This window comes from Cimex lectularius, unplaced genomic scaffold (assembly GCF_000648675.2).
Source record: "Cimex lectularius strain Harlan isolate CLEC.00 unplaced genomic scaffold, Clec_2.1 scaffold11, whole genome shotgun sequence".
NCBI classification, from domain to species: domain Eukaryota; kingdom Metazoa; phylum Arthropoda; class Insecta; order Hemiptera; family Cimicidae; genus Cimex; species Cimex lectularius.
In genome coordinates this window covers 903,743-929,725 of record NW_019392673.1, presented here as the reverse complement: position 1 = coordinate 929,725, position 25,983 = coordinate 903,743, and the positions used below count along the sequence as shown (strand labels likewise).

At 30.7% G+C, this 25,983-nt stretch overlaps 3 protein-coding genes across 6 annotated transcripts; 2 read left to right on the top strand and 1 right to left on the bottom strand.

The window, feature by feature from the left end:
- Window positions 1–627: 627 nt before the first annotated feature.
- Window positions 628–6,294, top strand: LOC106669379 (CUE domain-containing protein 1). 2 transcript variants are annotated; one of them, XM_014398832.2, is made up of 7 exons: window positions 628–729; window positions 812–1,013; window positions 2,745–2,893; window positions 3,204–3,309; window positions 4,541–4,646; window positions 4,707–4,796; window positions 5,354–6,294. In XM_014398832.2, the coding sequence occupies exons 2-7, from the start codon at window positions 897–899 to the stop codon at window positions 5,500–5,502; spliced, it is 717 nt and encodes a 238-aa protein (XP_014254318.1). In that variant the 5' UTR covers window positions 628–729; window positions 812–896; the 3' UTR covers window positions 5,503–6,294. The 2 variants fall into 2 exon arrangements, with proteins under 2 accessions (XP_014254318.1, XP_014254319.1); XM_014398833.2 differs by having other exon boundaries at window positions 650–729; window positions 802–1,013.
- A 1,926-nt stretch (window positions 6,295–8,220) lies between these two features.
- LOC106669378 (dnaJ homolog subfamily C member 28) lies at window positions 8,221–12,264 on the top strand. Of its 2 annotated transcripts, XM_014398831.2 has the most exons (8): window positions 8,221–8,305; window positions 8,467–8,683; window positions 8,749–8,880; window positions 9,007–9,129; window positions 9,323–9,537; window positions 10,557–10,707; window positions 10,769–10,970; window positions 11,889–12,264. In XM_014398831.2, the coding sequence occupies exons 2-8, from the start codon at window positions 8,579–8,581 to the stop codon at window positions 12,086–12,088; spliced, it is 1,128 nt and encodes a 375-aa protein (XP_014254317.1). In that variant the 5' UTR covers window positions 8,221–8,305; window positions 8,467–8,578; the 3' UTR covers window positions 12,089–12,264. The 2 variants fall into 2 exon arrangements, with proteins under 2 accessions (XP_014254317.1, XP_014254316.1); XM_014398830.2 differs by lacking the exon at window positions 8,221–8,305 and having other exon boundaries at window positions 8,308–8,683.
- Window positions 12,265–13,588: 1,324 nt separating this feature from the next.
- On the bottom strand, window positions 13,589–25,972 carry LOC106669377 (rab GTPase-binding effector protein 1). 2 transcript variants are annotated; one of them, XM_014398828.2, is made up of 15 exons: window positions 25,566–25,972; window positions 25,200–25,319; window positions 20,764–20,901; window positions 20,108–20,352; window positions 19,904–20,020; window positions 19,773–19,817; window positions 19,672–19,696; window positions 19,217–19,395; window positions 18,994–19,139; window positions 16,372–16,465; window positions 16,155–16,309; window positions 15,949–16,084; window positions 14,468–14,620; window positions 14,332–14,409; window positions 13,589–14,268 (listed from the first exon to the last, which is right to left on the bottom strand). In XM_014398828.2, the coding sequence occupies exons 1-15, from the start codon at window positions 25,606–25,608 to the stop codon at window positions 14,101–14,103; spliced, it is 1,842 nt and encodes a 613-aa protein (XP_014254314.1). In that variant the 5' UTR covers window positions 25,609–25,972; the 3' UTR covers window positions 13,589–14,100. The 2 variants fall into 2 exon arrangements, with proteins under 2 accessions (XP_014254314.1, XP_024081138.1); XM_024225370.1 differs by lacking the exon at window positions 25,200–25,319 and having other exon boundaries at window positions 25,566–25,931.
- Window positions 25,973–25,983: the final 11 nt, after the last annotated feature.

The window sequence follows — 25,983 nt, the reverse complement described above, 5'->3', positions numbered from 1 at the left end:
TTCCTGTTTTGTCGCAAGTTGAGTTCCAATTTTCAACATTCGGCTTTATTTCCCTTAGTTTATGGTCTTTTTTATTTTTTATAATTTGTGCAATTATATCTGTATATAACAGGTGCCTTCAATGATGGTACATTTTGTGGCAATGTCTGCATTAGTTCCTCTATAGCTACCAAAAGTCTTTAAATCCATGCACCTTTCATATTCTTCTATATCAACTTTTGTGCACTGATTTGAACAAGTTTGAACCAACCCAAGTTTAGCAAGAGAAAAAAGAATGAATGAAAAAGTACGAGGAAATTCTGAAAAATACCCTTCAAGTTAAAATAAAATCATTTTTAAAGTTTGAGAATTTAAGCATGTAATAATTTCATATGATATATTTCATTTACAATTTCTTTTTTTTTCATATCAAAAATGTGAAATTGCATATCTAATTATGCTAAATTAAAATTAAAAGATCAGGGTATGGTACTTTGCCCAAATTCCAACTTTGGTTTCTGAAAATTCTTGATAAATATAAAAAATCTTTAAGGGATTATTTTTAGTTTGGGTAAATTATTGTTAATATTATTAACAATAATAATATAAATTTTTTTTAAGACAGTTAAGGGCCTGCCCTCTGCTCACTACACAATAGGCGAGGTTTTGCCTTCCTTATCACGTTTATACACAAGAACCTTCTTCATGGTTTATGTTCAATACAGAATTTAATCACCCCATTCTTCTGCTGTAATTATTGAGAAATACCCAATGGGCATTCACTAATCGGATATTCCACCCTTCAAATTGATTTCACCACAGTCCAATTAAGTTTCAGATGTAAAAGCCAAACGTAATCCCGTCCACTTCAAAGATCGTTGAAGTACTATTAAATTGTAGAAAATATTTTGTAAAGGATGGCTACTGTGCAACAGCATCAGCAACAGCAGCAATCAACTACCCAGCTTGAGTTCCACCAGGCGATGGCTGATTTTAAAACAATGTTTCCGGAAATGGATGATGATGTGATTGAGGTGGGGGCTTAAGAGATTATTATTATATTGTTATTATGTTCTTTTATATAACATTTTATTCTAATAATACTTTGCACATGAATCAATGTCAGTGTGAAATGCTTCATTTTTAACTTTCACTTTATTTCTTCGGTCACTGTGACCTAAGCTCTATAGTAAATTCTCGTTATCCACGCTTTCATTTATCCGCTGTTGTCCCCTAGTTTTTTCTTCTTTTGTTTTGATATGTGTAGGTGCATACTTATTGATGTATGTAAATTATGGATAATAATTATAACTAATATATAACTTGTATGTATATTGTTCTCCTGTGTGGAATAAACTTTATTTATGTTACTATACATTATATCTTCTTATTGAAAGTACATTATTGATTAGTTCATATATAACATTGACGACAAAGTGTCTGTCTGATCGGGACTTGACATTTAAGGGGTTTCTTATTATCTGCAGGTTTTGTTATCCACTGTGAAATTTACCATGCGTTATTAGCAAGCCTTGAAAAGTGCACTACCGGTAGTTTCTGGATTTTTGCTTTTTTCTTTAAGTGTCAATATCGCCCTAGTGTGTTAAGTTAGTAAGTAGATATCAATGCCACTTCATGATAGAGTCATCAGGTTTCTGTCTCAGTTTTCCATTTTTTATTTATTTATTTTTTTGTTGAGTGATAATCAAATGGTACAAAGGCTTTCATTAATTTAATTATTTTCTTAATTAGTGGCTTTTGGTAATTAGATAGTGGTTTTTGTTTTTCTAGTTGTAATGTTGAGCAATTTATTTTATTGCTTTGCACTTGGTGAATTCCCACATTTTTTTATACTTACGCATGACAGTGAGAAATGTTTGATCTTTAATTTACACTTTTTTTTTTCTGGGGTCACTGGTGACCAGTCTTCAACTGCAACATAAATGATCTTTTGTGGAATTGACCCTTCTTTATTTGCAAGCCTCGAAAATTGCACTACCTTTAAGGTAGTTTAGCACTTTCCAAAGTTCCTCTTTGCTTATTTTTGTAGGTATCAATATCGCCTTTCTGAAGAGGACTGTTTCCTTATCAACAATTTGTAGTCACAAAGGACATATTTTGATGTCTGCCACTTCATGACAAAGTCGACACGTTTCTGTCTTTTTTCAATTTTTTTGAAGTGATGATTAAATGGGCAATGAAAAAAAAAAGTCCAGTATAAAGGCCTATTATTTTTGCGTAATTCTTACCTATTGAGGTAGAGATAGATTTTGGTTTTCTTGGTTGAGATTCATCCAGTTTTTATGCCTATGGATAAATGACTGAGAAATGTTTGATTTTACCTCTATTTTGATAGAATGTGAGATAAAACCAGCCAGACCAACATGACTGTAAAGACCAATCTTATTTTTACGAGAGTTCAACTATGAGGTTATATGAACCCTTGGGGTGCTGGTGTTTTTGAACAAAAGCCCATTTATACGTATGTCAGGTTTGAATTGTGGAACACTGGAATCAAACGAATAATAATAATAAGAAGAAGAATATTAAGAATATTTAAGTATGAGTGTGAATGTATACTTCTAATTTCTATGTTTTGGGGACTGAAAAGTTTTTGATTTTCCCCTAATTTTGATAGGCAGGATACCAAGACTGACCCCTGGCTGGTAGGTGATTCTCACAGATCATTGTGAAAAGTCTCACCCTAACAAATATATTCATAAATTCAAAATTTCACTGAATAATATAGTTTTTTTTCCTTGTAGGCTGTGCTGAGATCCAACCAAGGCGCTGTTGACACAACAATAGACCAGCTTTTGGCCATGAGTTCTGATAATGAAAATGAAAAAATTCGAAACGAAATTGTAGAAACGACGGCATTATCTGACCATGATGAACCAGATGGAGCAGGAGTGTAAGCATTTTCTTTATTTATGACAAATATTTTTAAAAAATTGCATTTTGAATAATTTGCAATTCTTGCTCTTTCCAAGTTTTATGCCAGTAAAATTATCTTTGGTGTTGCTTTCAATTATTAATTTACAAATTAACTGCATCAACTACAATAAATTGAAATTTTTATATTATACTTAAGCCAAATAGGAAATATTTAATTTGTTCATTTCACTTAACCAATTATCCTTAACAAATAATATTTTGTAGCTTTGCAATATTTGGTTTATTTCTCCCACTTACCACTACTGCTTAAAACATTTGTCTGGCAGGGTCTCTGATATTAAAGAAACACTCAGGATGGTTAAAGGCTGGAATCCTCCCCTCTTGATTCCACTCCCACACGACTTCCTGCGTCTCTCACATGACACTAAACAGGTCAGTAATTGCCCTTTTGAACTCTCCCTCACCCTAAAGTAGTCAGTAGTTGTTAAATCAATTCACCCTGACTTTGTTTTTCGACATTCATTTTGTAAATGGTGTAAAATGTGGTTTGCCGCTCTTTGGAATAAAATCAGGACTAGGAGACGGTGGATAAAACGAGAAGAAAGAAGGCTCAAGGCAGAATTCTTTTTTGCCAAAGTGGGTAGATGTTTCTAATAAGATTCTTATGAAATACAAGAATCGAACATTGAAAGGTCAAAACGATTACATTGGCTTCTTTCAATTTGCTAACCGTTAAAAAGAGATTTACAGATAAATTTGAGTTGAATAATATTTTCATCTTGTGTTGTTTTTCTATGCAATCTTAAAATAATCAAAAGAGTCAAACCAACATATTAAAATCAGACTATGACTCAGTTGATAGAACCTAATTTAGTACGTAAAATAGCCTGGGTACTTAAAATTAAAATGTTGTTTTATTGTTTATGAAAGTAATAAAAATTTAATGACACAAGAGTTGCATCACCTGCAGTGATAAGTAAATAAATTGGGCAATCGGCAGAACTTTCATTCAATTTTGGTAGGTAAATAAAAAAATCACAGTCATTCAACTTATTTTTATTCAAAATCATATAAAATGGACAAATATTAAATTTAAATAAAACAATATTTACAGAGAAATTCAAATTTTGGTGGTTTTCGCAAAATAACTATAAAAAATTACAATTGAATAAATGATTTATAAGGTCTTCGTGAGCCGGCGAATGAGCCAGTGAGGAATTTGAATCAAAAGTGAATGAAGTGGGGATAAAGATTGAAAACTATAAAGAGGTTGATGCAGACCATGTGTCCACTGCACCCAGGAGGACATGCTGATGACATATGATGGAAACCTAACAGTACGCAGTCGACATGTTAAACTTGTCTTCAACAAACACAACAAAATTTATTAATTGAATAAAAGATCATTTTTCTGAGTGGCCAGCGTGACTCTAGGCTCTAGACCCCGTGGTCATCAGTTCGATTCTCACCATTGCCCTGGCCCTTTTTTTCGCTCACCCTAACTCCAAAAAACGATTATACATTGCATATGAGATTTACGTTCCTTGACTATATGCAAAGGCCATTACAAAAATGAATAAACATAGTTTTTCTTCTAAATGATGTCTTGTACTTTTTGTATAATTAACAGTCTAAAATTTGTGATAATACTGGTATAATTTAGATGGAAGCTGACATAGAGGACGAACGAATAGCCATGTTACTTCAAAATGAAGAATTCATGACTGAGCTAAGATGGAACAAGGATTTCCTTACAACGCTAGAAAATGGTAATAAAACGGAGATACATATTGATAAAAGGATATTTAATGATATGATTAACTTCACAGATAGCCCTCCTGAGGAACGATTAGCAAGCTTTCCTGGACGCATGGGTGAAGATGATCTGTTTAAAGAAAGACTGAGGAATATGGGAAAAGGTTTGTATTTTCAACTTAAAACAATTTTGTTGTTTAATATCGTCAGCAATATTTCTTCAACTTTACAACATAATACAGTTTTAATTTATTTTACTACTGTTAAAAGTGTACAATTTTAAAAAGAAATCTTTAGTTAGTAAAAAGTAAAGTAAGCAGGTACAGATCGCCAATCCAATATCTATTTATTGGAATATAAATATTTTTAATTGTATACAGATCTTTGTACCTTTTTTATGTGATATGTGTTATTTATTTGAATAAATGTATGTATTAGCATGAATGGAGGGCTAATCCCCAATTACCACAAGGAATATCATACTCTGGGGTAGTGTGAATAAATGTGTGAATGTAATTTACTAGCATGAATGTGGGGGGCCTTATTCCAATTACCCTGACGAATATCGAGTATTCTGGGGTAGAGTGAATGCTTTACCTAATTTTTGTGAATGTGTTTGTTATTTGTGTTTTTATCCACAATTGTTATCCTGAGGTACAGAGAAGTAAGCTCTAAGATAAAGAAAAGAGAGTTGGTCTAATATAAAAATATTTTCTACTAGTGTCAAAGAAGAAATTTTCCCAGTTGGCGAGAGTGTTCACTGGAAGAAAGAAAAGAACACCTACAGCAAAGGCGATTTTGAATCAAGGAACTACACCCTCTAAAGATAATCTTTTGCTTAAAGAAGATTTAGATGGTGAAGGATACTAGAATGAAAAAACTTTATAACTAACTTTGTTATGACTGTTACTAGTCCTCTTATCTATTAATATTGATTTTTACAATAATAAAAAAAATGTTCATAGGTGAAAATAAATAACTAAGCATAAGAAAAGCATTATTTGATATCACTAGTAGTTTTGTAACTGTTAAAAAGTAGTTTGATTTAAAAGGTATTTTTAGTATAATGCTTCAATGTACTAAAATTTGCTAGTTAATACATCAATTTTAAAGTTTGATTTATCATTTAAACAATATTAAAGATTGTGATTTTTCTATCGTGATTGTTGTCACCTCACTATTGTACACACTCAAGTCTCAGTGATAACTAGAATTAAAATTTTTCATATGGCAGTCAATATTGTGATTTCTCCAAATTAGTAGTAAATAGATTGTTGTATTTAAAAATTTCCTAAGAAAATCCATTTTATAGACACAATAATAGGTTCATTACCTGTCAGGAGAAATACATTAAGCCATATCATTTGTACAAATAAAATAACAACCTGTTTTACTTTTATAATTACTTTCATAAGACTGTAAACACGTTTTGTGCAAGCAAACTTTCCAGTTTAGTTACCTTGTTATATGCCAAAGATAAATGTTAACCAAAAAGCATTCCAATTAAATTTAAAAAAATAATATACATAACTATATAACTATCAGTGATTATTAAATTACGGTAATTCTCGTATAGTTATTATATCTTAAGAGTTGCTTTTTTAAAATGTATTTTTGTTAAACAAATGATTAATTATTGATTTTGAGTATTTTTTTCCTTTGTTAATGGGAAACTTGTATTTATTAAATTCTTGTTAAAATAAAATGTTGATTGACTTTTAGTTTATTAAAAAATATATATATATAATTACAACTGTGTAATACAAATATAAAATTTAAATATAATTCATGGGAAAACTGCTTTGAATTTTTTTAACTTTGGATTAAATAACATTGTTATTTTTTAAATGTGATTCACAATGTTAATTCTTGCAATATATTATTAAGCAGAAAAAATTCTTATCAGAGAATCACAATTTTAAAATGCTAAACTATTCACTCTTGAAACATTCAGTTGTATAGAAATAATGTTATTCCTATTATTAGAATAAAAATGGTTTGTTTTATTTATATTTAAATAAATGTTATTGCCTTGTTAAAAAATAAAATTTATTGAACCATTATTTAAAAAGTTTATAAAGGATTATGTTTACATGAATGACAATTTAGTTTTATACATACACATCCCTCTGTCTCCGTTGTCCTATTATGATATCAGACTGTGATTTGTAACTCTTCATTTCCATATCTACTGGACTATACTTGTGACTGATCATCGGATTGCTTGGCGCATGATATTCTGAAGGGATCGCTGAATAATTGTTGATGGTTTTTGTCCTCGGCACGAATACAGGGTATTTACGTGTAGTATGGCAGCACAGGGACCAAATACATTGCAATATTTTGATTACCAAAAAGATTAGAATTGAGAACACAATGGAGAGTGCAATACACAGAATGATATGATGCTTCTCAAGCTTAATAATATCATTCCAAATGTCTTTGGCCCACAATTCAAAATTCTGCGCACTGTCGTTAAACCACTTGGCAACTGAAACCATTATGCGTATTAATGCTTTCAAGAATACACATAGATTGAATTTTAGTCACTATTACTACTTCAAATACAGTCTTGTATCAAAGGCTGATATCATTGTATTGTTAGCAATCATGGATAATGATAAGATAGCGGTCAATTGGTATACAGATAGTTAAGTATGTACTTAAGGATATTGTTTAAATTTAAAACAAAAATTAATCAATTAAAAATCATTCAATTATTTGTAATTTTGCACGGTTATTTAATTTATGAAAATGAAATGACAAAATTTATTTTCTGTTCAGAAAGGGCAGAATAATTTTTGATAGCCGTGCTACTAAAAAAATTTGTTTTCAATAATTGAAAAGGATTGTAGTCGAGAGAAAAAAGTCAGTGTCACGAGCGGGATTCGAACCCACAACCTTCGGCTAGATATGCCGCTACTACTACCACTTGAGGTAGCTCAATCCTGCTTGTGACACTGACTTTTTTTATCTCGACTAAATTCCTTAATTAATTGAAAGATATTAATTGGTCAAGCGGACCACGAAAATTAGTGAATTTAATAATTGAAAAGCATTTCTAGTGTACTAGAACTACTAGTGTGCAACAGTTCTAGTGAGTGAGTAATACCACAAGTAACACAATAACTATTAAGTAATAGAATTAATTTAAAACTTTTTTACGATGAAATGGGGAGGTGTAGTAAGATTTTTTATAATTGTCATAAAATGATCGTGCACCAACATTGACTTAACACATTATCTAATTTGCATATTATATTTATTTTATCTTGAGTTTTTTGGAGACAGGGGTCAGACCTTGGTCTTATCTGTCCACCATCAGCCCTCTCACATTTCACTCTAATAAATACATTAACTCTCAATCCTGTTTCCTCCAACAATTAAAAAAGGGAACTCAAATACTAGCTGCATTGATCTGTGATCACACTAATAAATACAAATATATGTACTTTTTAAATTTTATGATATTTAAATAAATTATTTACAGAAAAAAAAGAGCAGGGTTTTGTGTTAAAAAGGGGAAAACTTAATGATAACACAGTGTTTTGGTGTTGCCTTATCAGCTTTTGGATTTTGTGATTTACCTTCCTTATTCATCAGATTGTAGCTTCCTCTATTCAAATTAAAATTAGCAGTGTAAGGAAAAACAAGTAAATATTGTCTATTTAAAGTAAGTTATAAAGTAAAATTCTGTGTCAACTATTAGCTCTTTTATAATTATTAATTAAAATTTTAATTATACAAATTCAAAAGGCTAGTTTAAACACCAAACTATTGACCTTGGACTATTTATACATTTGCTTTGTTAATTTTTTACTTCTCTAAATTAAGATGACAGAATGAAGTAATTTACATCTGTTTGCTGAAAATTTTGAGTTTTAAAAACAGTGACAAATAATGATAGTTCTACTTTGAAAACGAGCCATCGAATAGTATCATCCACATGATTTTCCTTCTCCGACAGTTTCCTTTTAGACAGCTTCTAGTTAATATTAATTTCAACACTCAAGTTCAAAGATGGTGTAATTGTAGTGAAAAGTTATTTAAGGTAACTAACTGTGCTTTTGATCGATGTGTATTGAGAGTCTGAAGAGTAAATTTCTGTTTTAATAGCATTGCTATCTCGTGTTGGGTATACCAGAAGGATCGGACCAAGAAATGGTGAGGCAAGCTTTCCTGGATTTGGTGAAGCGTTACCATCCTGATAGCAAAAGTCCAGAAGCCGATCCCATAAAATTCCAACAGGTGATTTTTGATTTCATTAAATTTACAATAAATTAATTTGTATTGAGAAAATTATTAGAAATTATTTTCTCATTTTTACTTAGAAATTATGGTCTACCCTATTTTTAGTATGTATATTTATTTCAGATAGAAACAGCATACAGAACCCTCCAAGATCATTATGCTCGTAAAAGATTTAATAAAGACGAATGTGAAGGAGAATATGGCCTTTATTACAAGGAGAAAGATGTCGAAGAACATGATATTCAAGTAAAATATATTTTTGAAAAACATGTTCATAGTTAAAATAATTATTATTTGGAGATCGTGAGATGCGGTCTGGTGTGAAATAGGTTTAGAAAAACATTTTCCTTATCGTGGCACGATCTCCAACATTAACTAACAGTCACTGAACATCAAAGGTTAAAATAATAATTTCATTTAACTTTCAAATATTGATTAGCATACAGCACCACAGCACAGACAGTATTTAAGCTATGGGGGCTATGGATCAGGAACGCCGTCACAACGTCAGCGCCAATTTACACAGTTTAAAGTGAACAAAGCTATGGAAAATGTGACCGAATATAGGATTAAAAAGCTTAATGATAAATATTCACAGGATTTGATAGCAAAAGAAAGTTTGAACAAGAAAAAAATCAAAGATGTTAGAACTGGGTAAGTTATTTTTAATAATGGATGCACATATAAAGATCCAATCAAAGGTGCACTGAATTAGTTAAAGTGTTAGAGATTTCAGGAGGAAATTAAATTATTATTGTTTCCTATAATTTTGGTCTGCTATTCTCGCTGGTTGGTGGTATGACACATTTGCATTTTACTATTTTCAGTGGTGGTTTTGGGTGTTATGAGAATATGGCAATCCTGGCCATGAGTTCTACGAAGTCCATGAGTTCTCTTACTTAAATTGTAGAAGTTTTCAATTAAAATTACTTACAACATTACTAACATTTAGACCCTTCTCACACAGGGATACACAAGTCTCTGAGTAACTGAGATACTTTGCAACGAAGAGACCTGTTGTAATCAGGTGGTTTTAGACTCAGACGTTGTGGATACTAGGGAAGCTGACATGTTTCTGACATGCTTTCAGTCTCTCAATTGCATTCAAACCATTGGTGTATGCAATAAATTAACAAGTGTTCAATTTAAAATTTGTGGCAGATGTGGAAATATTTCCGGTATTACACACTTAAAAGTTGAAAGGAATAACCTACAATTTATAGTATTTTCAGTGTAAGGATGTGCCTACAACTTTCTCGCTTTTCTTGTTCTGTACCAGGAATACTGAATTGATATCACACTACTAGACATTGTATAGGGATACTCTATTATTTACTTCACCAACATTAATTTTCTATTCAAACCGCATGCAACTTGCAACATGGGCTATTCAAGTCGTGTATGAATATGAAGGGCTACTCCAGTTGTACAGTCACCCAGTCTACGGGTTGTCATCCTGCTGGAGACAATAGATGTACATATCTATGAGATCATTAGACTAACCACTGATAACTGCAAAATGTATATGACAGCATGACCAGAAAGGACCAGGAAACACAGGCAACAGACACTATTGGTGCATCCCTGATGTGGTCTTGCAATCAAAACTAATTGGATTAACTTTTATTAGATTAATATTACATGGCATTTTAGGTTTGGTTGATTTTTGTAAGGTTTGGTATGGACCGTTTGGTTGAGGACCTTATTCAGGAATCGATGACCCGCGGTGAATTTGACAATTTGAGCGGTGCTGGAAAACCGTTAAAAGGCTTACACTCATCTCACAATCCTTATGTCGATTTTGTCACGCATAAAATGAACCAGGTTTGCCACACATTTTAATATTATTGTCAGTTATTTTAATTATTTTTTTTTTTTGTTAAAGGTTTTGATTGATAACGGATTCACCCCGCAATGGATTACTCTTCAAAAGGATATTAGAGAAGAGTTGTACAAGTTGAAGGAATCACTTTTTAAAGTTAGAGGAAAAATAGGCCCTGTACCTTTAGATAAAAGTGAAGAAGATTATTGGAATGATGAGGTCAACAAGTATGAAGACACTGTGAAGGTTTTGAATAGTAAAATTGGTGGGTATTATTTTTATTCTAATTTTAAATATTTTAGGGTCAGTAAAAAATTGTGAATTTCAATAGAAAAAATAAATTTATATTATATTTGCTTTAAACGTTAAATCATGGAATTAGCTCAGCCTTGACTGCACTGATCAGCTTTGCATCATCTGGTGTCCCTTTTGATTTGATCCCCATATTTTAAAAACTCCATACTTTTTTTAGGCTGCTCTCACACTGGAACTTATTTTTATTAATCTCTTTTGGCCAACTTCACACAAACTTTTCCAACTTAGGGAATGTAATTGATTGCAACTGTGCTTGCAGGTTTGACAAAAATCACATAAATTATTTATATTTCTTCTTAAAAAAAAAAAAAAAAAAAAAAAAAAAATTCACATTCAACTGTAGTATTTTTTGGGTCTGTTCTTCTCTCACAACTATATTTAGGAGAAAATGAAATGGGCATAATAACCATGCACCCAGCCAGAAAAAGTAATTCTTGGATTCAATAAATTGCTTTTGAAATATCAAAAAAATCCAATCAAGAAATTGCTTTTAAAATACCAAAAAATCATTCCAATCAACAAATTGTCTGTAAAATACCAAAAAACCTTGAAAATCGTTCAAGTCAAAAAATTGCTTTTAAAATACCCAAAAAACATTCCAAATTCATGCCTAACACGAAAACAACCACTACTAAATGACAAATGGCTGTGACAAGTTGGTTCCATTGTGAGAGCTCGTCAGGCAAGTAAATTTTCCTTAGTAGCAGTCAGTTCCAGCGTGGGCCCAATTTTATCGTACTAGTGATTTCTTCCCAGCTTAAACTCACTAATAAATGAAATCAACAACAAATTCAAGAAATTTAGCTTTTTTTAACCCACCCTCTTACCATTTAATATGTCAAAGTTTATGTTGTTTATATAATTACAGATACCTACAATCTAGTTGTACCAATTCTTAATAAGCAAATGTTTCATGTCAAATTGTCTGATGAAGCGCATAAAATATTAACAGAAGGAACTCCTGGGAAAAGATCCTCTGGAAAGAAAGCAGTTCCGTATAAGGAGGAAAAGCAAAATGACAATACTCATGTATTAGATCTTCTAAGTGCAATATTTGAAAAAAAGTGAAATACAAATGTGAATTTTATGTTTTGGGATCATAACTGTATGTATTTGTAATGTGGCTTCATGATGAAAAATTGATCAAATCATAACTTGTGATTGCTAAATTAAAGCTGGATTATAAGATGAACAATATTTGACATTTGATGTAGAGCACATATTAAAAAGTTGTACATAAAACATTTTGTATTTATTTTTATTCTAAAAACAATCCCTTATGTCATATATGTATATACAATTTTTTTTTGTGGGGAATTTTTTGTACACATTTACTTAAATTGAAAATTATTTTAGTTAAATAATAATACTTTTTATGTAAATAGCTTCTAATAATGAGTTTGTAATTATATGTCTAATTTATTGTAATATTTTATATATAATGATTATTTGGAGATGCGGTCTTGTGTGAGGGTGAGAAAAACATTTTCTTTATTGTGCCAATGTTTCGATATTTATTTAAATCATTTTCAGGGCTCAAAGTGTTTTCTGAGTAGATGTGTCACGGTTGTGTCGTGTTGTGAGTGTGCAACACAACTGTGATACATCTACATAGAAAACACACTTTGAGCCTTGAAAATGATCTAAATAAAGATTGAAATGTTGCACAAAAAAGAAATATTTTTCTAAACCTACATCACACAAGATGCATATTTTATGAAATTTAAACTTTACTGCTTCAAATAATGAGAAAAACTTGTCGAAGTAGGTGCATTACAAAATTAAATTTGGAGAGCAAAATAATCATAAAACAATTTGAAAAACAAAAAAGGTTTTATGAAAATTGGAATCTAGGTGCTGTTATTGGTTGCATAACTCTTGAGATACAACCACCAGTGGAAATGCTAATTTAGAAGAAAGGTAAAACAAATATTTTCCTGTTTTATAATTATTATTAAGGTCATTTATGAAAAAAATGTAGCTCTAGAGGGTCGACAGCATTTCATGCTCCTGCATCAAACACTATTCATGTTAAGCCAACACAATAATTCATTAAATATAAATAATGTAAATTCTAGCAATTATGACTGTTTAATTTCCTTTCAGTTTATATTTTCCCCTACAGAAAATAATAAATTGTTTCAATTTTCTTTTGCTTAATAGAATTTTAGGGCATAAATGAATGAAAATACCAGGAGAATAAATCTATTTATATACAATCAGAATATTTAAGCTAAAAATATATCACTCTTGATTGATTTCTATATACAAAAATTTGGAACAATTGTTACATTCAAATGTAAACACAACATTTGGAATATTAAAAACATTGTCAATTTAAAATGCTAATTTATTGCATATAACTGTTTTATAAAATAATAAATTTTCCTTATAATAGGCAATGTCTATAAACTAAATCTTGTACTTTGTACATGATATTTTACACATATTTAAACTTACATCCTTTAAGCTTAAATTGGAGGAGACCAGGTATAACAATTTTATCAATACATTTATGTTGTTGTTATTATTTTTTTAGTTGTAGTAGTGTTGACAAAAAAAGAGACATCAACACTACACCAATTTAGGAACAAAATCATACTATTATCAATAATGTTACGCTCATTTTATGTACACTTATTGCACATAATAATATTTTTTACATTGATGAAAGTCATAGTTATTCTTGTCCATTGGCCATAAATACCCAAACTGAGTACAAACATAAAAAAATATGTATAGCTTTTGAAAAATTTGAATTAAAAATAAATTTAGAATTGATATTTAAATGTAAAAATATTTAGCTGATACAGTAAATAAAGACTAGTTTGCATTCAAATGTAAAACTACTATGTGCAAAGTAAAAGAGATGACTTCAGAAACAGAAAAAAAAAAATTACAGCCACATCGTATCACGTTCTTGCAAGCACACTGCTGTAATTGGCATGACATAAAATAATAAAATAATTATTACTGTCAATGTTTATGATAATCGTCACATAAAAATTAAGTGCAATCATAATTTAACGATTAGCATCTCGAATAATGTGTTTGTTAGCATTTTCATTTTGTTACCGAGTTCATTTCGTCTGCTGGGGCGGTTCCGTACTGAAGTATGGTGCTGTTTCACTGTTGAGAAGTGTGTGGCAGACTTGGCAAACCCTCGATTCCCTTTGATTCGGGCCGCTTGTGACTTTGTGGTTGAGACAGTTGATACAGAAAATTCTACCACAGTGTCGACAGTTTATCTAAAATACAAAAAATACCATTTAAAAGGAAATAAGCCTGTTGAGGGAAAATAATATACTCACTTTTTTCTTAGACACTAGTTTAAAAGGTTGCTCACAACCCCTACATGATAATACATCCTCTTCATGTTCCCACCTCAGCTACGATTCAGAATTAGAGATTAAACTGAGAAATTTTTCTAATGTTCAAAGTACTTACTACATTATTTTGCCCCCTAAGACGCTCCAGTTCTTTTTGTAAACTCTGAGACAGCATGACAAAGTCCTTCTGGACAGCTTCCCCATTCTCGAGGCCTGTTTGTAACGAGGCTAGTCTATTTCTCAATTCGCTCTCGCTCTGTTCTAACTTTTTCTGAAAATGCATAAATTGTTATTGGGCCTATATAGTTTTATACTAGCAATAAAACACAGATGTCATAAAGTGATGTGGCAGTAATGATGCATTCTGTTCAACAAATAAGTATACAAACCAAGACAGAAATTTGAATCATCGAAGGACATTCATCTGACACCACTCTTATTTTGCACGAAATTGCACATATTGGCTTTATTATTTCACTAAATTTTTACAGTTTACCGCGCAAAATTGCATTTTTAATTTTTTTTTAATGTTTATTATTTGTTTTATGCAATAAATAATACAAAATTAAAAATACATAATTTTTATGGGTTAACAGTATTGAGTAAATGAACTGAAGGTAAAATATTTTTTGTAAAGTGCTTTGTCGAAGTTTTCAACTTCAGATGCCTAGAATTTTCCAAAAAATTGTTTTATGTATAAATACGCAAAGGGTAGAACAAAGCATTGGTGTATGTCAAAATAAAACAATTTTTTTGAAAATTCTAGGCATCTGAAGTTGAAAACTTCGACAAAGCACTTTATAATTTATAAGTAAAAATTTATGCGTATATTTCTCACTTATCACTTCTCAGTCTTTAGTTTGGTAACAAAGCAGAACCATGTAAAAAAATAATAAAGCATGAGTTCTTAAAAGCTAAAGTACAAAAGTGATGGCTAAGGGTTACGAGGAACTGAAAACAGATTGCAAAATTGTTTTTAAAGAAAATAGCAGGTTTTGTCTATTTTGAAACATATTCTAGGTAACAGGAGGAGAAAAAACTTAGTAATATATGTGGTGTATGTGTGTGAAATACAATGAAAAATGAATTTATTGTACTTTAGTGTCATTAATTTTTTGTTATTGATGAATTAATTCTATATTAAATTGTTTATTGCCTATTTTTTCTTCTGTGTATAGTTTATGAACTTTCAAACTTATTTTATTAACATTATCTAGTTGCATATTTTTAAATTTAATTATAAAAATTAGTTGTGTTGTATACTTGTACATTTTGAGTTTAAAATTTGAGTATAATCAATTGATGATCACATCATAAACAATGTTTTTAGAAAAGAATAACAACAATAATTAATTTTATAAAATCATAAACAATGTTTACAACAACAATTAATTTTATTTGAAAATAAAAATGTTACTATGTTAAATGGGAGTTTTGAGCTTTATTACATTTTCTTGCACATTTTGAGGTTTTTATTGCAAGTTTTAAAGGTTTTAACTGCAGGGCAATCCAGCCTTCACATATTTATATTATATATCAATTAAATTAATAGTATGTTAACCTCCAACCATAAAAAAAGATAATATTCTAAATTATTACCTTATCTTCTTCAAGTTTAGCAACTTGCATGTTGAGAGATTCATTAAAACCCTCGAGTAAATTTTTGTCGCGGATAGCTTTTTCCAACAAATGGTTTTCTTTTTGTATTTCCCTTTGCTTTCGCTCCAAGTCTTTTCTGTGAAGAAAATATTAAATTGGAAAAATTGATTTGATTAGAGAATAAGACAAAAACAAAAAAAACTTACTGCAATTCTAAAATAGTTATTTCCTGATGTTTTTGCTTATCCTCTGAGGCTTTGTAAAGGCATTCCCATGTCTGAAGATTCTCCTCGCATCTCTCTTGACCAACCCTTGCTTGTATTAATTGTTCTCTTTGTTCCAACCACATTTCTTGTAGTTTCTAAAAATGAATTACTTAGTTTTCACATCATTTTATTTCTGTTTTATTTCAATGTTAAGTACCTCAACATTATCTGGAAGATTAATTTTTTCAATTTGCAACTCGGTAGCTGAAGCATTTCGTTTACCTACAAGATTTTCATTTTCTATTTGTAATCTGTAAAAAATGGATGAACATGAAAATGTAAAACAAAAATAATAAAATAAGATTTATATTGCTTCTAATTAAATATAATAACATTATTTTTTCTCCACTTTGTGTATTGAAAATGTTATAAATAGAACTTGGTCCCTTGCAATTGCGTCCTTTTTTTTTCTTTTTTTTAAGCTACTATGAACATCGTGAGATCAAGTTATTTATCCATATCCAGTCGGACGGCGTGTTTTAATCAAGTTTAGATTCCATGAAATTGCACATTTTGAGATTTTCTGGTATAAATAAAACTGAATTTTTGCATTTTGAAAAAATAAAACAAGAACAACTTATGTATGTACAGGAAAAGGAATTGAACAAAGATTAAAAAAAAACTCAAATCAATAAATTGATCAGTAATAGCAAAAAATAATTCTTAAAGTTCCTCATCAGTTTTGTCAAAAAACCATTATGAACTGTCAACTTCCTCCTGAAGTCACTGGGGAATTTGGCCAAAAGCTGCTTTATTTTACTGCGACAACTTTTTAAAATTTAAAGAATTAATATTCCAGATTGATTACAATGCACAATCTGTAATTAAAGTAAAATCGATTTTGGCCAGTTCATCAATTTTGTCCGACTTGGCTTTTGAAGTCACATATAAGAAATTTGCCGATTGCCATTAAAAAACTCAAGGAGACAAATCTTACTTTAAGCGACCACATAAAAATCATTGGAGAAGGTTAAAAACGAGAAAGAAATTACAATGAAATTAAATATATATATATATATGTGATATAGCGTGTGTCTTCTTCTTTTTTTGTTGGGCCCAACCCTGATTTCGGAAAACCGAAATCAAGGTCCCAGAGGTTTTTACGATCGGACCTGAATACGATAATTTAATTTATCGATCAGGCACCTTTTATATTTCATTTAAACCAAAGTAAATACGACACCAAATGTTTTTTAAATTTGAATCTTTAATTACAATTTAATATTTTCACATAAAATGACAATATATTTAATTAATTATTATTTTTAATTTAAAGAATCCTTTTATACAATAACAAACCTATCTTAAATCTACAAACCTTAATTTTAAAATGTTATTTGATTCTCGGTTGAAAGATTATTATTATTATTATTATTAAAATTTTGACCTTCAAATTAGTAAATACAATTAAAATATTAACAACTTTTAAAATGAAATATTATTTCTTTTACTCTTCTTTATAAAAATATTTATCCTTTCAAAATTAAATTACAATTATTATTTTTTATTTTGACGTCAAAGTAATAAAATTAACTTACTTGAATAGTGTGCACACCAAAATTTTATTTTTTACCAAAAATATCTGTTAACCCACACAAGCCAGAAAGGGATCTGTTCTAGGACTTGAAAAAAATAGCCCTTTCTTGGCCCCTACTCCTATCACTGTTTGAGTGTGTGGAGGGGCAATGGCGGTTCATTTAAATCTGAATGTGACATATATATATATAAATTTGTAATGTTTAGTGACTGATTTGTAATGATTATTTAGAGATCGTGAGATGCGGTCTGGTGAGATCTAGGTTTACAAAAATATTTTCTTAATTATGCCAATGTTTCGATCTTTATTGAGATCATCTTCGGGGCCTGGGATTTATAAACATTGCTTATATTATACAAATACATATAAAATATGACCGAATTTATACAATTAATTAGTCTACCGATATAGAAATTTTAGGTTTAATCAAAATATTTGTACTCACTAAAAGTGTGTTTTCTGTGTAGATGTGTCAAAACAGTCACAACAGTGACACATCTGGCATCTTGGCATGACAAAGAAAATGTTTTTCTAAACCTACATCACACCAGACCGCATCTCACGATCTCTAAGTAATAATAGATAAATTCAAAGGAGTTCGAAGGCCAAAAATTACTAAGTTGAAAAAAAAAAAAAAAAATTGCCCTGTAATGAGTGCAGAAGAGGAGTGTTAATTTTCTAAATTGAATTTTAAGCAGCAGGAGATTATGTTTCATAAAAAAGAAATTAGATATGAGTTGTATCTGAATTTTCTTTCTTAAGTTGTTGTTCATTCAATTGGTGGTCAGACTAATTAAACACATGGAAACAATAACAAAAGTTAGTTTTTGTACATTGTATATATTTTGGGAATCCTTGTCCCTTTTTCAACTTTCTAGGCTTGTGAAAGGTTATCGCTGAAGAGGGGGCAAGGAGTCTCGAAATGTATGCAATGAATAAAAATTAAACGATTGTTATTGTTTCTATGTGCTTAACTAGTCTGACTACCAATTAAATATGTATTATTTCTGTATTATGTATTAACATATAATTTTATAATATTTTAATTCAATTTTTTTGTGAGCATAAAAGTAATTTTGATTTTTCAATATAAATATATTGTGAAATAAAGTGTTTGATTTTTCAAGAAAAGCTTTTTTACTTAAAATCTAAAATGATCAGTTTTTCAAGTTTTTATTGCACGTTTTCAAATTTTTACTGCATAGAATTCTGAGCTTTAATTTTAAACTTATAGGTAAATACCTTTCAAGTTTTTCTTCTGTACTTTTGCGTTCTTCTATTAGGATTTCAAATTGCCTTTTTAGTTTATCGCTGGTGTTGTTAAAAGTTTTTTTCAGCTCGACAAGTGTTCCTTCTATTGTTTTAACTTCATTTTGCAATTCTGTTACCTGTAATATTTTTGTAATAAAATGCTAATCTGTGTTTGCTTTTCAGAAATAGAATGGATAGTCGAAAATATTATTACCTGTGTTTTGTGTTCCTCCTTGCATTCTGCCCACTTTTCTTCCAACTGTTTTCTAAACACCATTTCTTTCTCTAACTCTTCCCTTGTCTTAGACATCACGGCCATCTGCCTTTCTAATTCACTAGTTTTTATTTGGGCTTGGACCAGTTGAGTTTCATAATTGGAACACATCATACACGCTTAAAATACATATTGCTTTTTGTTACAAAAAAATTACCTGTGATATTGAATTACAGCACATATTTTATTCAGATTTAGTCAAAAATATTTTTGAAGAGATTTCAATATTTATAAAACTATAGAATGATAAATATGCATTAAATACAATTTTTATTATGCGTACAGAACTTACTGTACAATTTTAAAGCAAAAAATGTTATTCAAATTTTTTTTAAAATATACATATGAAATTCGGTTTATAAATATCTTTATTTTATTACAATAAAATGTCTTACTTTTAGGAGCTTCAGAAGGTGACCCCTAAAACATTCATTAGTAAAATGTTTATGAGTACATATTTCAAATGCAATTTTTGTAATAATGGTTTCAAACTTACAATGTCAATTAGTTTGTTTACTTTCTCTTTTGCCATCTGTTCCTCCTAAGTGAAAGTTTGTATTGTACAATTATTTGTTTTTTACAAACAGATAATTTTTCTGACTTTAGAAAAAAAAGAACATTACTCACTTTTGCTAGGTACTTCTGTAACTGATCATCTGTCTCTCTCAGTTTGTTTTTAAGAGCTGTGATTTCCTCTTCCAACGGAACGACTACAGATTTGAGCACCTCGGCATCCTCTTTAGCCTAGACGGCAAACATAGCAAATCAAATTAACTCACACAATGCAACAATAGAGACAAATCATGTCGAATAAAATATGAAATCATCCACCTTCCTCATATTTTCCTCCAAGCTGTCTACTTGCGTGTGCCCTAAATCGGTGGCTCCAAGCTGACTTTTGACTTTTCTAGCAAATGTTGTAAACATTGTTCCAGGATTGCCCAAGCTGATATCACTAACCATGCTAGAGCTACTTTGATTTGCTTTTAGATTAGATAAATCTGATTCCAGCTCTTCGATATGATTCTTCAACTGCTGTATTTCCTCCTCATACCTGCTTGATTCTTCTAGAGTAGCTACAAAAGAGAAACAGGCACATAACAAAGTATCATTTTTATCAGTTGAATGTTAATGAGCTATTTGCATTTAGTCTACGAAGGGGTATACTTCCACTTCTATTTAAGCAACATATGGCTAGATAAGAGTAAATAATCTGGAATGAACAATATTAATTTTTCCAACACTTAAATTGTTAAATAAATGTATATGTAAATGTATTATTATTTTTCAAAATAATATTATTGTGTATAAGTTTATTGTATTTGATTTGTAAAAAACACAAGTTCAAAAAGTCAGAAAATTGCAAAAGTGCAAAGGCTGGATAAGTACCCAGGACCTGTAAATAACAAGCTCTACCAATTGCAATACTTTAAATTAATTCTTCTCAAATAAACATATAAAATTAGGTAATAAAAATTAATACCAACATTTAAGAAGTTGTTGAAGTGATGTTAATTCAGCTTGACAGTTGATTCCCTCTAATTCTTTCGCCTCAAGCTCCAAACCAGCCTCAGTGACTTGCATCCTAGTTAAATCTAATTCTTTCCTTAAAAGATTGACCTCATCTGCAAAAAGAAGTAAATTAAAATAAATTGTAAATTGACAATGAATTTATCATATATTATTAGTTTAATAACAAATGATAAAGGAACATCACAAACTGGTGCTGATATAATAAAATACAACAAACTGCAACCTAAAAAAAAAGAAAAAGAAAAAGTATATACACAATGGTATAAAAGTGCAAAAGCTTAAAACGTGGAGTAGGTCATCTGTCGGATGCAGTTAACAGAGATTGCTTATAAATATTTATCTAAATTTTATCCAAGAATATTAAATTGTGAAACTGACATTTTGATTATTGTAGCTGTGTGTAGGATAGAATACAATGATGATAGTAGGCACTTTTTAAAAGTGCAAATAAACATTTGAAGTTATCATATACACAGTAGGCTCCTTCTTAGGACTAATTTGATGTATACGAGGTAGGTGATGAGGAGGGCTGACTTGAACTTCCCAGCTGAATGTAGGATATGTGACACTCTCTAATGTCCTTTCCAAGTACCCATAGAATCACTTGAAGAAAGTGCCTCCAGGTCCTATTCGCCAGGATATAAGGTCACCATCAGATCTCCCCACTACATGTCTTGCCAGACATCGTTGCTGCAAGCGAAAATGGAGTTAATCTTATACCTTGCAGTGGTGTATGGAACTGTGGGCACATTAGATCGAGGGCAGATCTCACAGTGCAAAAATATGGGGTACTGAGGGAAGCTCATGTAGATACCACACAACTTTTTTTTAAAGCAGTGGGTGTAGTAGTGGAAGCAAGAGGATGCATACCAGAGCATATTAAGAAGATGCTCAGGGAACTAGGGATTAATCAACTCCTAAGAACGCTCCTTGCCCTATCCCTAATGATGCACAGTTCGTCACTCCCCATAGCCTGCACTCATATGGACAGAGAGCGCTTTTTAAACAAAAATACCTGATTGCGACGGATCCTGGCTGGGATGACAGCTCTCGAAATGGACCTATGGTGCAGGAGAGAGTATGTGACCTGCTCCAAAGGATGCAAAAACTGATGAACACTGGAAAGAGGTTTTATTTAAGTCCAAACTAGGAAAAAAATGCTATGTAAGTTTACTGCTTTCTATTCCCAATGATAAATGTCCTAAATATTTACCTAGATAATGTCCTACTTTTTGTATAAATATTTGTTCAAGTCAGATCTGATGAATTGGAAGCAAGAATTAAGAGTTATTTTTATTTTTACATAAAACTTCTTTCGCATGCCACACATCCAATTTATTGTGACATAAATCACACCAATTAATTATTATTATTAATAATAATAATAATGGTGTAAAGATGTAATTTGTCGTAGTGCCAATGGATATTTGAGGTTGTATAGACAGTCCATTCATTATGTAAACTGGCAATGAAAACTTTTCTAAATTTGGGCTATTTATTATATAGATAATATAAAATAGTTCAGGTCAGAGTAATACATGTATAATATTATCATATAATGTATCAATATAGAACATAAAATTATGTTCTAAGGGGATTTAGAATTCAAATTTGGAATAGAATTAAGCTGAGGCATGACTGTTTAATCATGCCGGGCACATCTAGCTACCACCTTTCTCTACATGCCAGAAGCAACAAACAAATTAAAATAATTATACATGCATTAGTATGAAATATTTAGCCATAAATCTCTTGATGGTTGTTCATATATGTTGCCATAGTAAAATCTGAACTTTATTTGATAATTATTCAGAAATCGTGAGATGCGGTCTGGTGTGATGTAGGTTTCAGAAAAACATTTTCTTTATCGTACCAATGTTTCGATCTTTATTGAGATCATCTTCAGGGCTCAAAGTGTTTGTCTTCTGTGTAATTGTGCCATTCTTGCGTGTCGTGTTGAGAGTGCACAATTTCTGAATAATTATCGATTAACGGTAACTAATCACCACACATTTATTTGATAAGTTATAATAATTTGAAAAAAAATTTTTTATTATATTAATATAGTTGCATAAGGTTTCTAATAAAAATGGTTTTGATAGAGTGAGTATATCAATTCAATAGTTGAAAAGGATAGATTCTACTCTCTAATGTTTTGTGAATTGAAATATCTTTTTAAACTACTAATGTTGGGGCAACATTGGCCGCAATGGATGAGGCATTGTCACGGAATTTGTGGATGACTGTTAGGTAAAGTCCCGGGTTCATCAACTTCAACATACTTGCTTACCAGTTTCCCAGGGGTTGACATGTCTTTTGCTGTTACAAATCCCCGTTTATAAAAGAAAAAAACACAAAACAATAAGTTTTGATTTGCACCCAATTTATATTGAAAAAATGTTTTTCTCCCACGAGAGTATTTTGACTGAGATATTAATCCTCTGGGTTCCAGTAATTTTGAAAAAAAAAAAGGCCATTTGAACAATATTGGGTTCAAATTCATGATTGCTGGAATTCAAACCCAGGACCCTTAAAATGATGAGTAATCATGAAAACCACTTGACCATTGTGGCCACTTATTCCTTTATATTATATATTTACATTAAATATATTTTTAATTATACTATGAAAATAGAAATGTAAATGAACAAATGTAACCGCATTAACTCTTCTAGTTACCTAGTATATAGTTGTTTTATGTAATAAATGGTTTTATGTGTATTTATTAATGTGGGAGAGTCAATGGTGGATTACTGAGTATATCATTGATCTACACTTTGATTAGTTGTGAAATTGGAGATTGAAGGTGATGAACCTAGTAGAATGAATGATATAGCCATAAGTTTTTTCCTGAGTATTATACTTCACTTTTGTAATGTATCATGTTAAATAAACACCATTTCAAACATTTATTCATGTAATTAAATATGTATATAATAAGTTTTCATTATATTCGCTTGCATATGTATATTATAATATGTAGCTGTCTGCATCCTTGTGGCAAAACTGGATAAGTAAAAACACAACAATGTTTTGAGGTGTCTAAAAAAGCACATGGCATTTAAAAAAAATTGGATTCAATTTAAATAATAATAATCATTAATTAATGTCAGGCCAAAAGATTTATTGGAATATACACTTATTTCATTTGGCCAAAATTCACCTTATCCAGCATTGCTCTGTGGTTGCAGATATAATAAAAAATTCCTATCCTATGCTTCCAAAAGATCCTAGTCTGCCTATCTTCAATGGCTTTACCTATCAGATACCAATGATTGGCTTGTATGTTCTATTAACTCAACCTGATGATGGTGGGAGGGCAAAATGTGTCTGGAAAAAAACAGCAAGGGTCAGACCAAAACGACCTAGCTGTAGGTTCATTACTCCAAAAGAAATCTTAAATATCATCTAAATTTGGGGTAAAACTACAATAGAGTAAATTCAAATCATACAGGAGGGTTTAAAACGCCCAACTATCTGTTAGGTGATGTGGACAAGGGGTCAAACCACTCTACTATATACTTTTCATACAATTATCAGTTAAAAAACTATGTGCTATACCAGGATTCAAACCCAAAATTGTTACAAATACTGTTGTACCAATTGGCACCATAAATACTGATGTGGCAAATACGGGTGGACGCCCTATCTGCTGGTGTGGCAAATATGAGGTCGCCCTAACTGCTGGTGTGGCAAATACGAGTAGGATGCCATAACTGCTGATGTGGCAAATATGAGTTGGATGCCCTAACTACTAGTGTGGGAAATATGAGTTGGACGTCCTAACCAGTGATGTGACAAATACAGGTAGGATGCCTTAACCGCTAGTCTGGCAAATATGAGTAGGGCACCCTAAACACTGGTGTGGCAAACCTGAGTTGGACACTCTAACCACTTGGCCACAGCGGTCTCTAACAAAACTAAGATATGAATAATGTATGATATCTGCTCTTTCTTTTTTGTTCATTTCAGACCATTCTGGCCTGATTTTCTTGTTACACTGGTTAATTTGAGATGTCACCATTTTCAGAAGTAGATGTTAGGAGGAATAATTATAATAATTAATAATATAATTATAATATTATAATTTATTGTTATACTGAAACATGTCTGACAGACCTAAACAGCAAGGACTGACAGAATGATTAAAAACAGACAAACTATTAGTAGAATACCTATTACTCAAGAGAATATATTATAACTTGGTGCAACTATTTTATTTCCAAAACTACTAATATTAAAAAAAGCACATTTAGTCGTAATATTTAATGTAATTTAGTATTTGTTTTGTTTATTTCTACCACCAAAGGTCAGGCATTTTAATTACAATGTAAAAGAGAAAAAACAGTGAAAACCAAAAAAATGTAATAGTTTCAATATTGAAGACTACCTTCTTTCTGCATGAAAAGATCTTTCAGTTTTGCTCTTTGTGCACCGAATTCTTCTAATGCCGTCTGCTTCTCTGATTTAAGTTCCACTATTTGTGCTAACAGCGCCTCGACTGACAGATCTAAATTTAAAAAGCAAAAAGCATAGATTGCAGGCTTTTATACAATAATACATACAGAATGGAAATAGAAGGAAGAAATAAAGAAGAGAAGGTTGGCAAAGAGGACTTTCACTGTGAATACAAGCATGTCGAAAGGTGTAAATGATCAATTTAAATCGTTCAAGATGTAATCTTTTCCCCTTTCCACAATCGTTTTTGTGTAAGAAACACTGGAAAAGCATGCCAAATTCTAATTGTCTCTCTTACCGATGTTGTTGTCGTTAACGCCTTTTTCGTTCGACGTTTCCATTTTTAAAGGAAAAATACAGCATATAGTGGCAAATTAAGAGACACAACTGCAGTTATTGGACAGAAGAAACCGTTTATAGTTAGTTTCATATTTGTAAATGTTGAAGCTAGTTGTAAACAAGCTGACAAAGCCTAGCGATAAAAATCCAATCATTTTATCTCACTTATAAACACAAATCTTCACATTAATATAGTATAAATTCGTTGACAGATAAGTCAACATTCATTTTATCAACATCAATAAATGAAAAAAATAAAGTAAAAACAAACCAGTCTGTTAAAAAACCAGCTGTTTTTACAATCGATTAAAATCGTCTTGTTACATGCTCGGCTGACATAAAAGGAACTACAATTTGAGTGTTCTTTTTTTGCATAG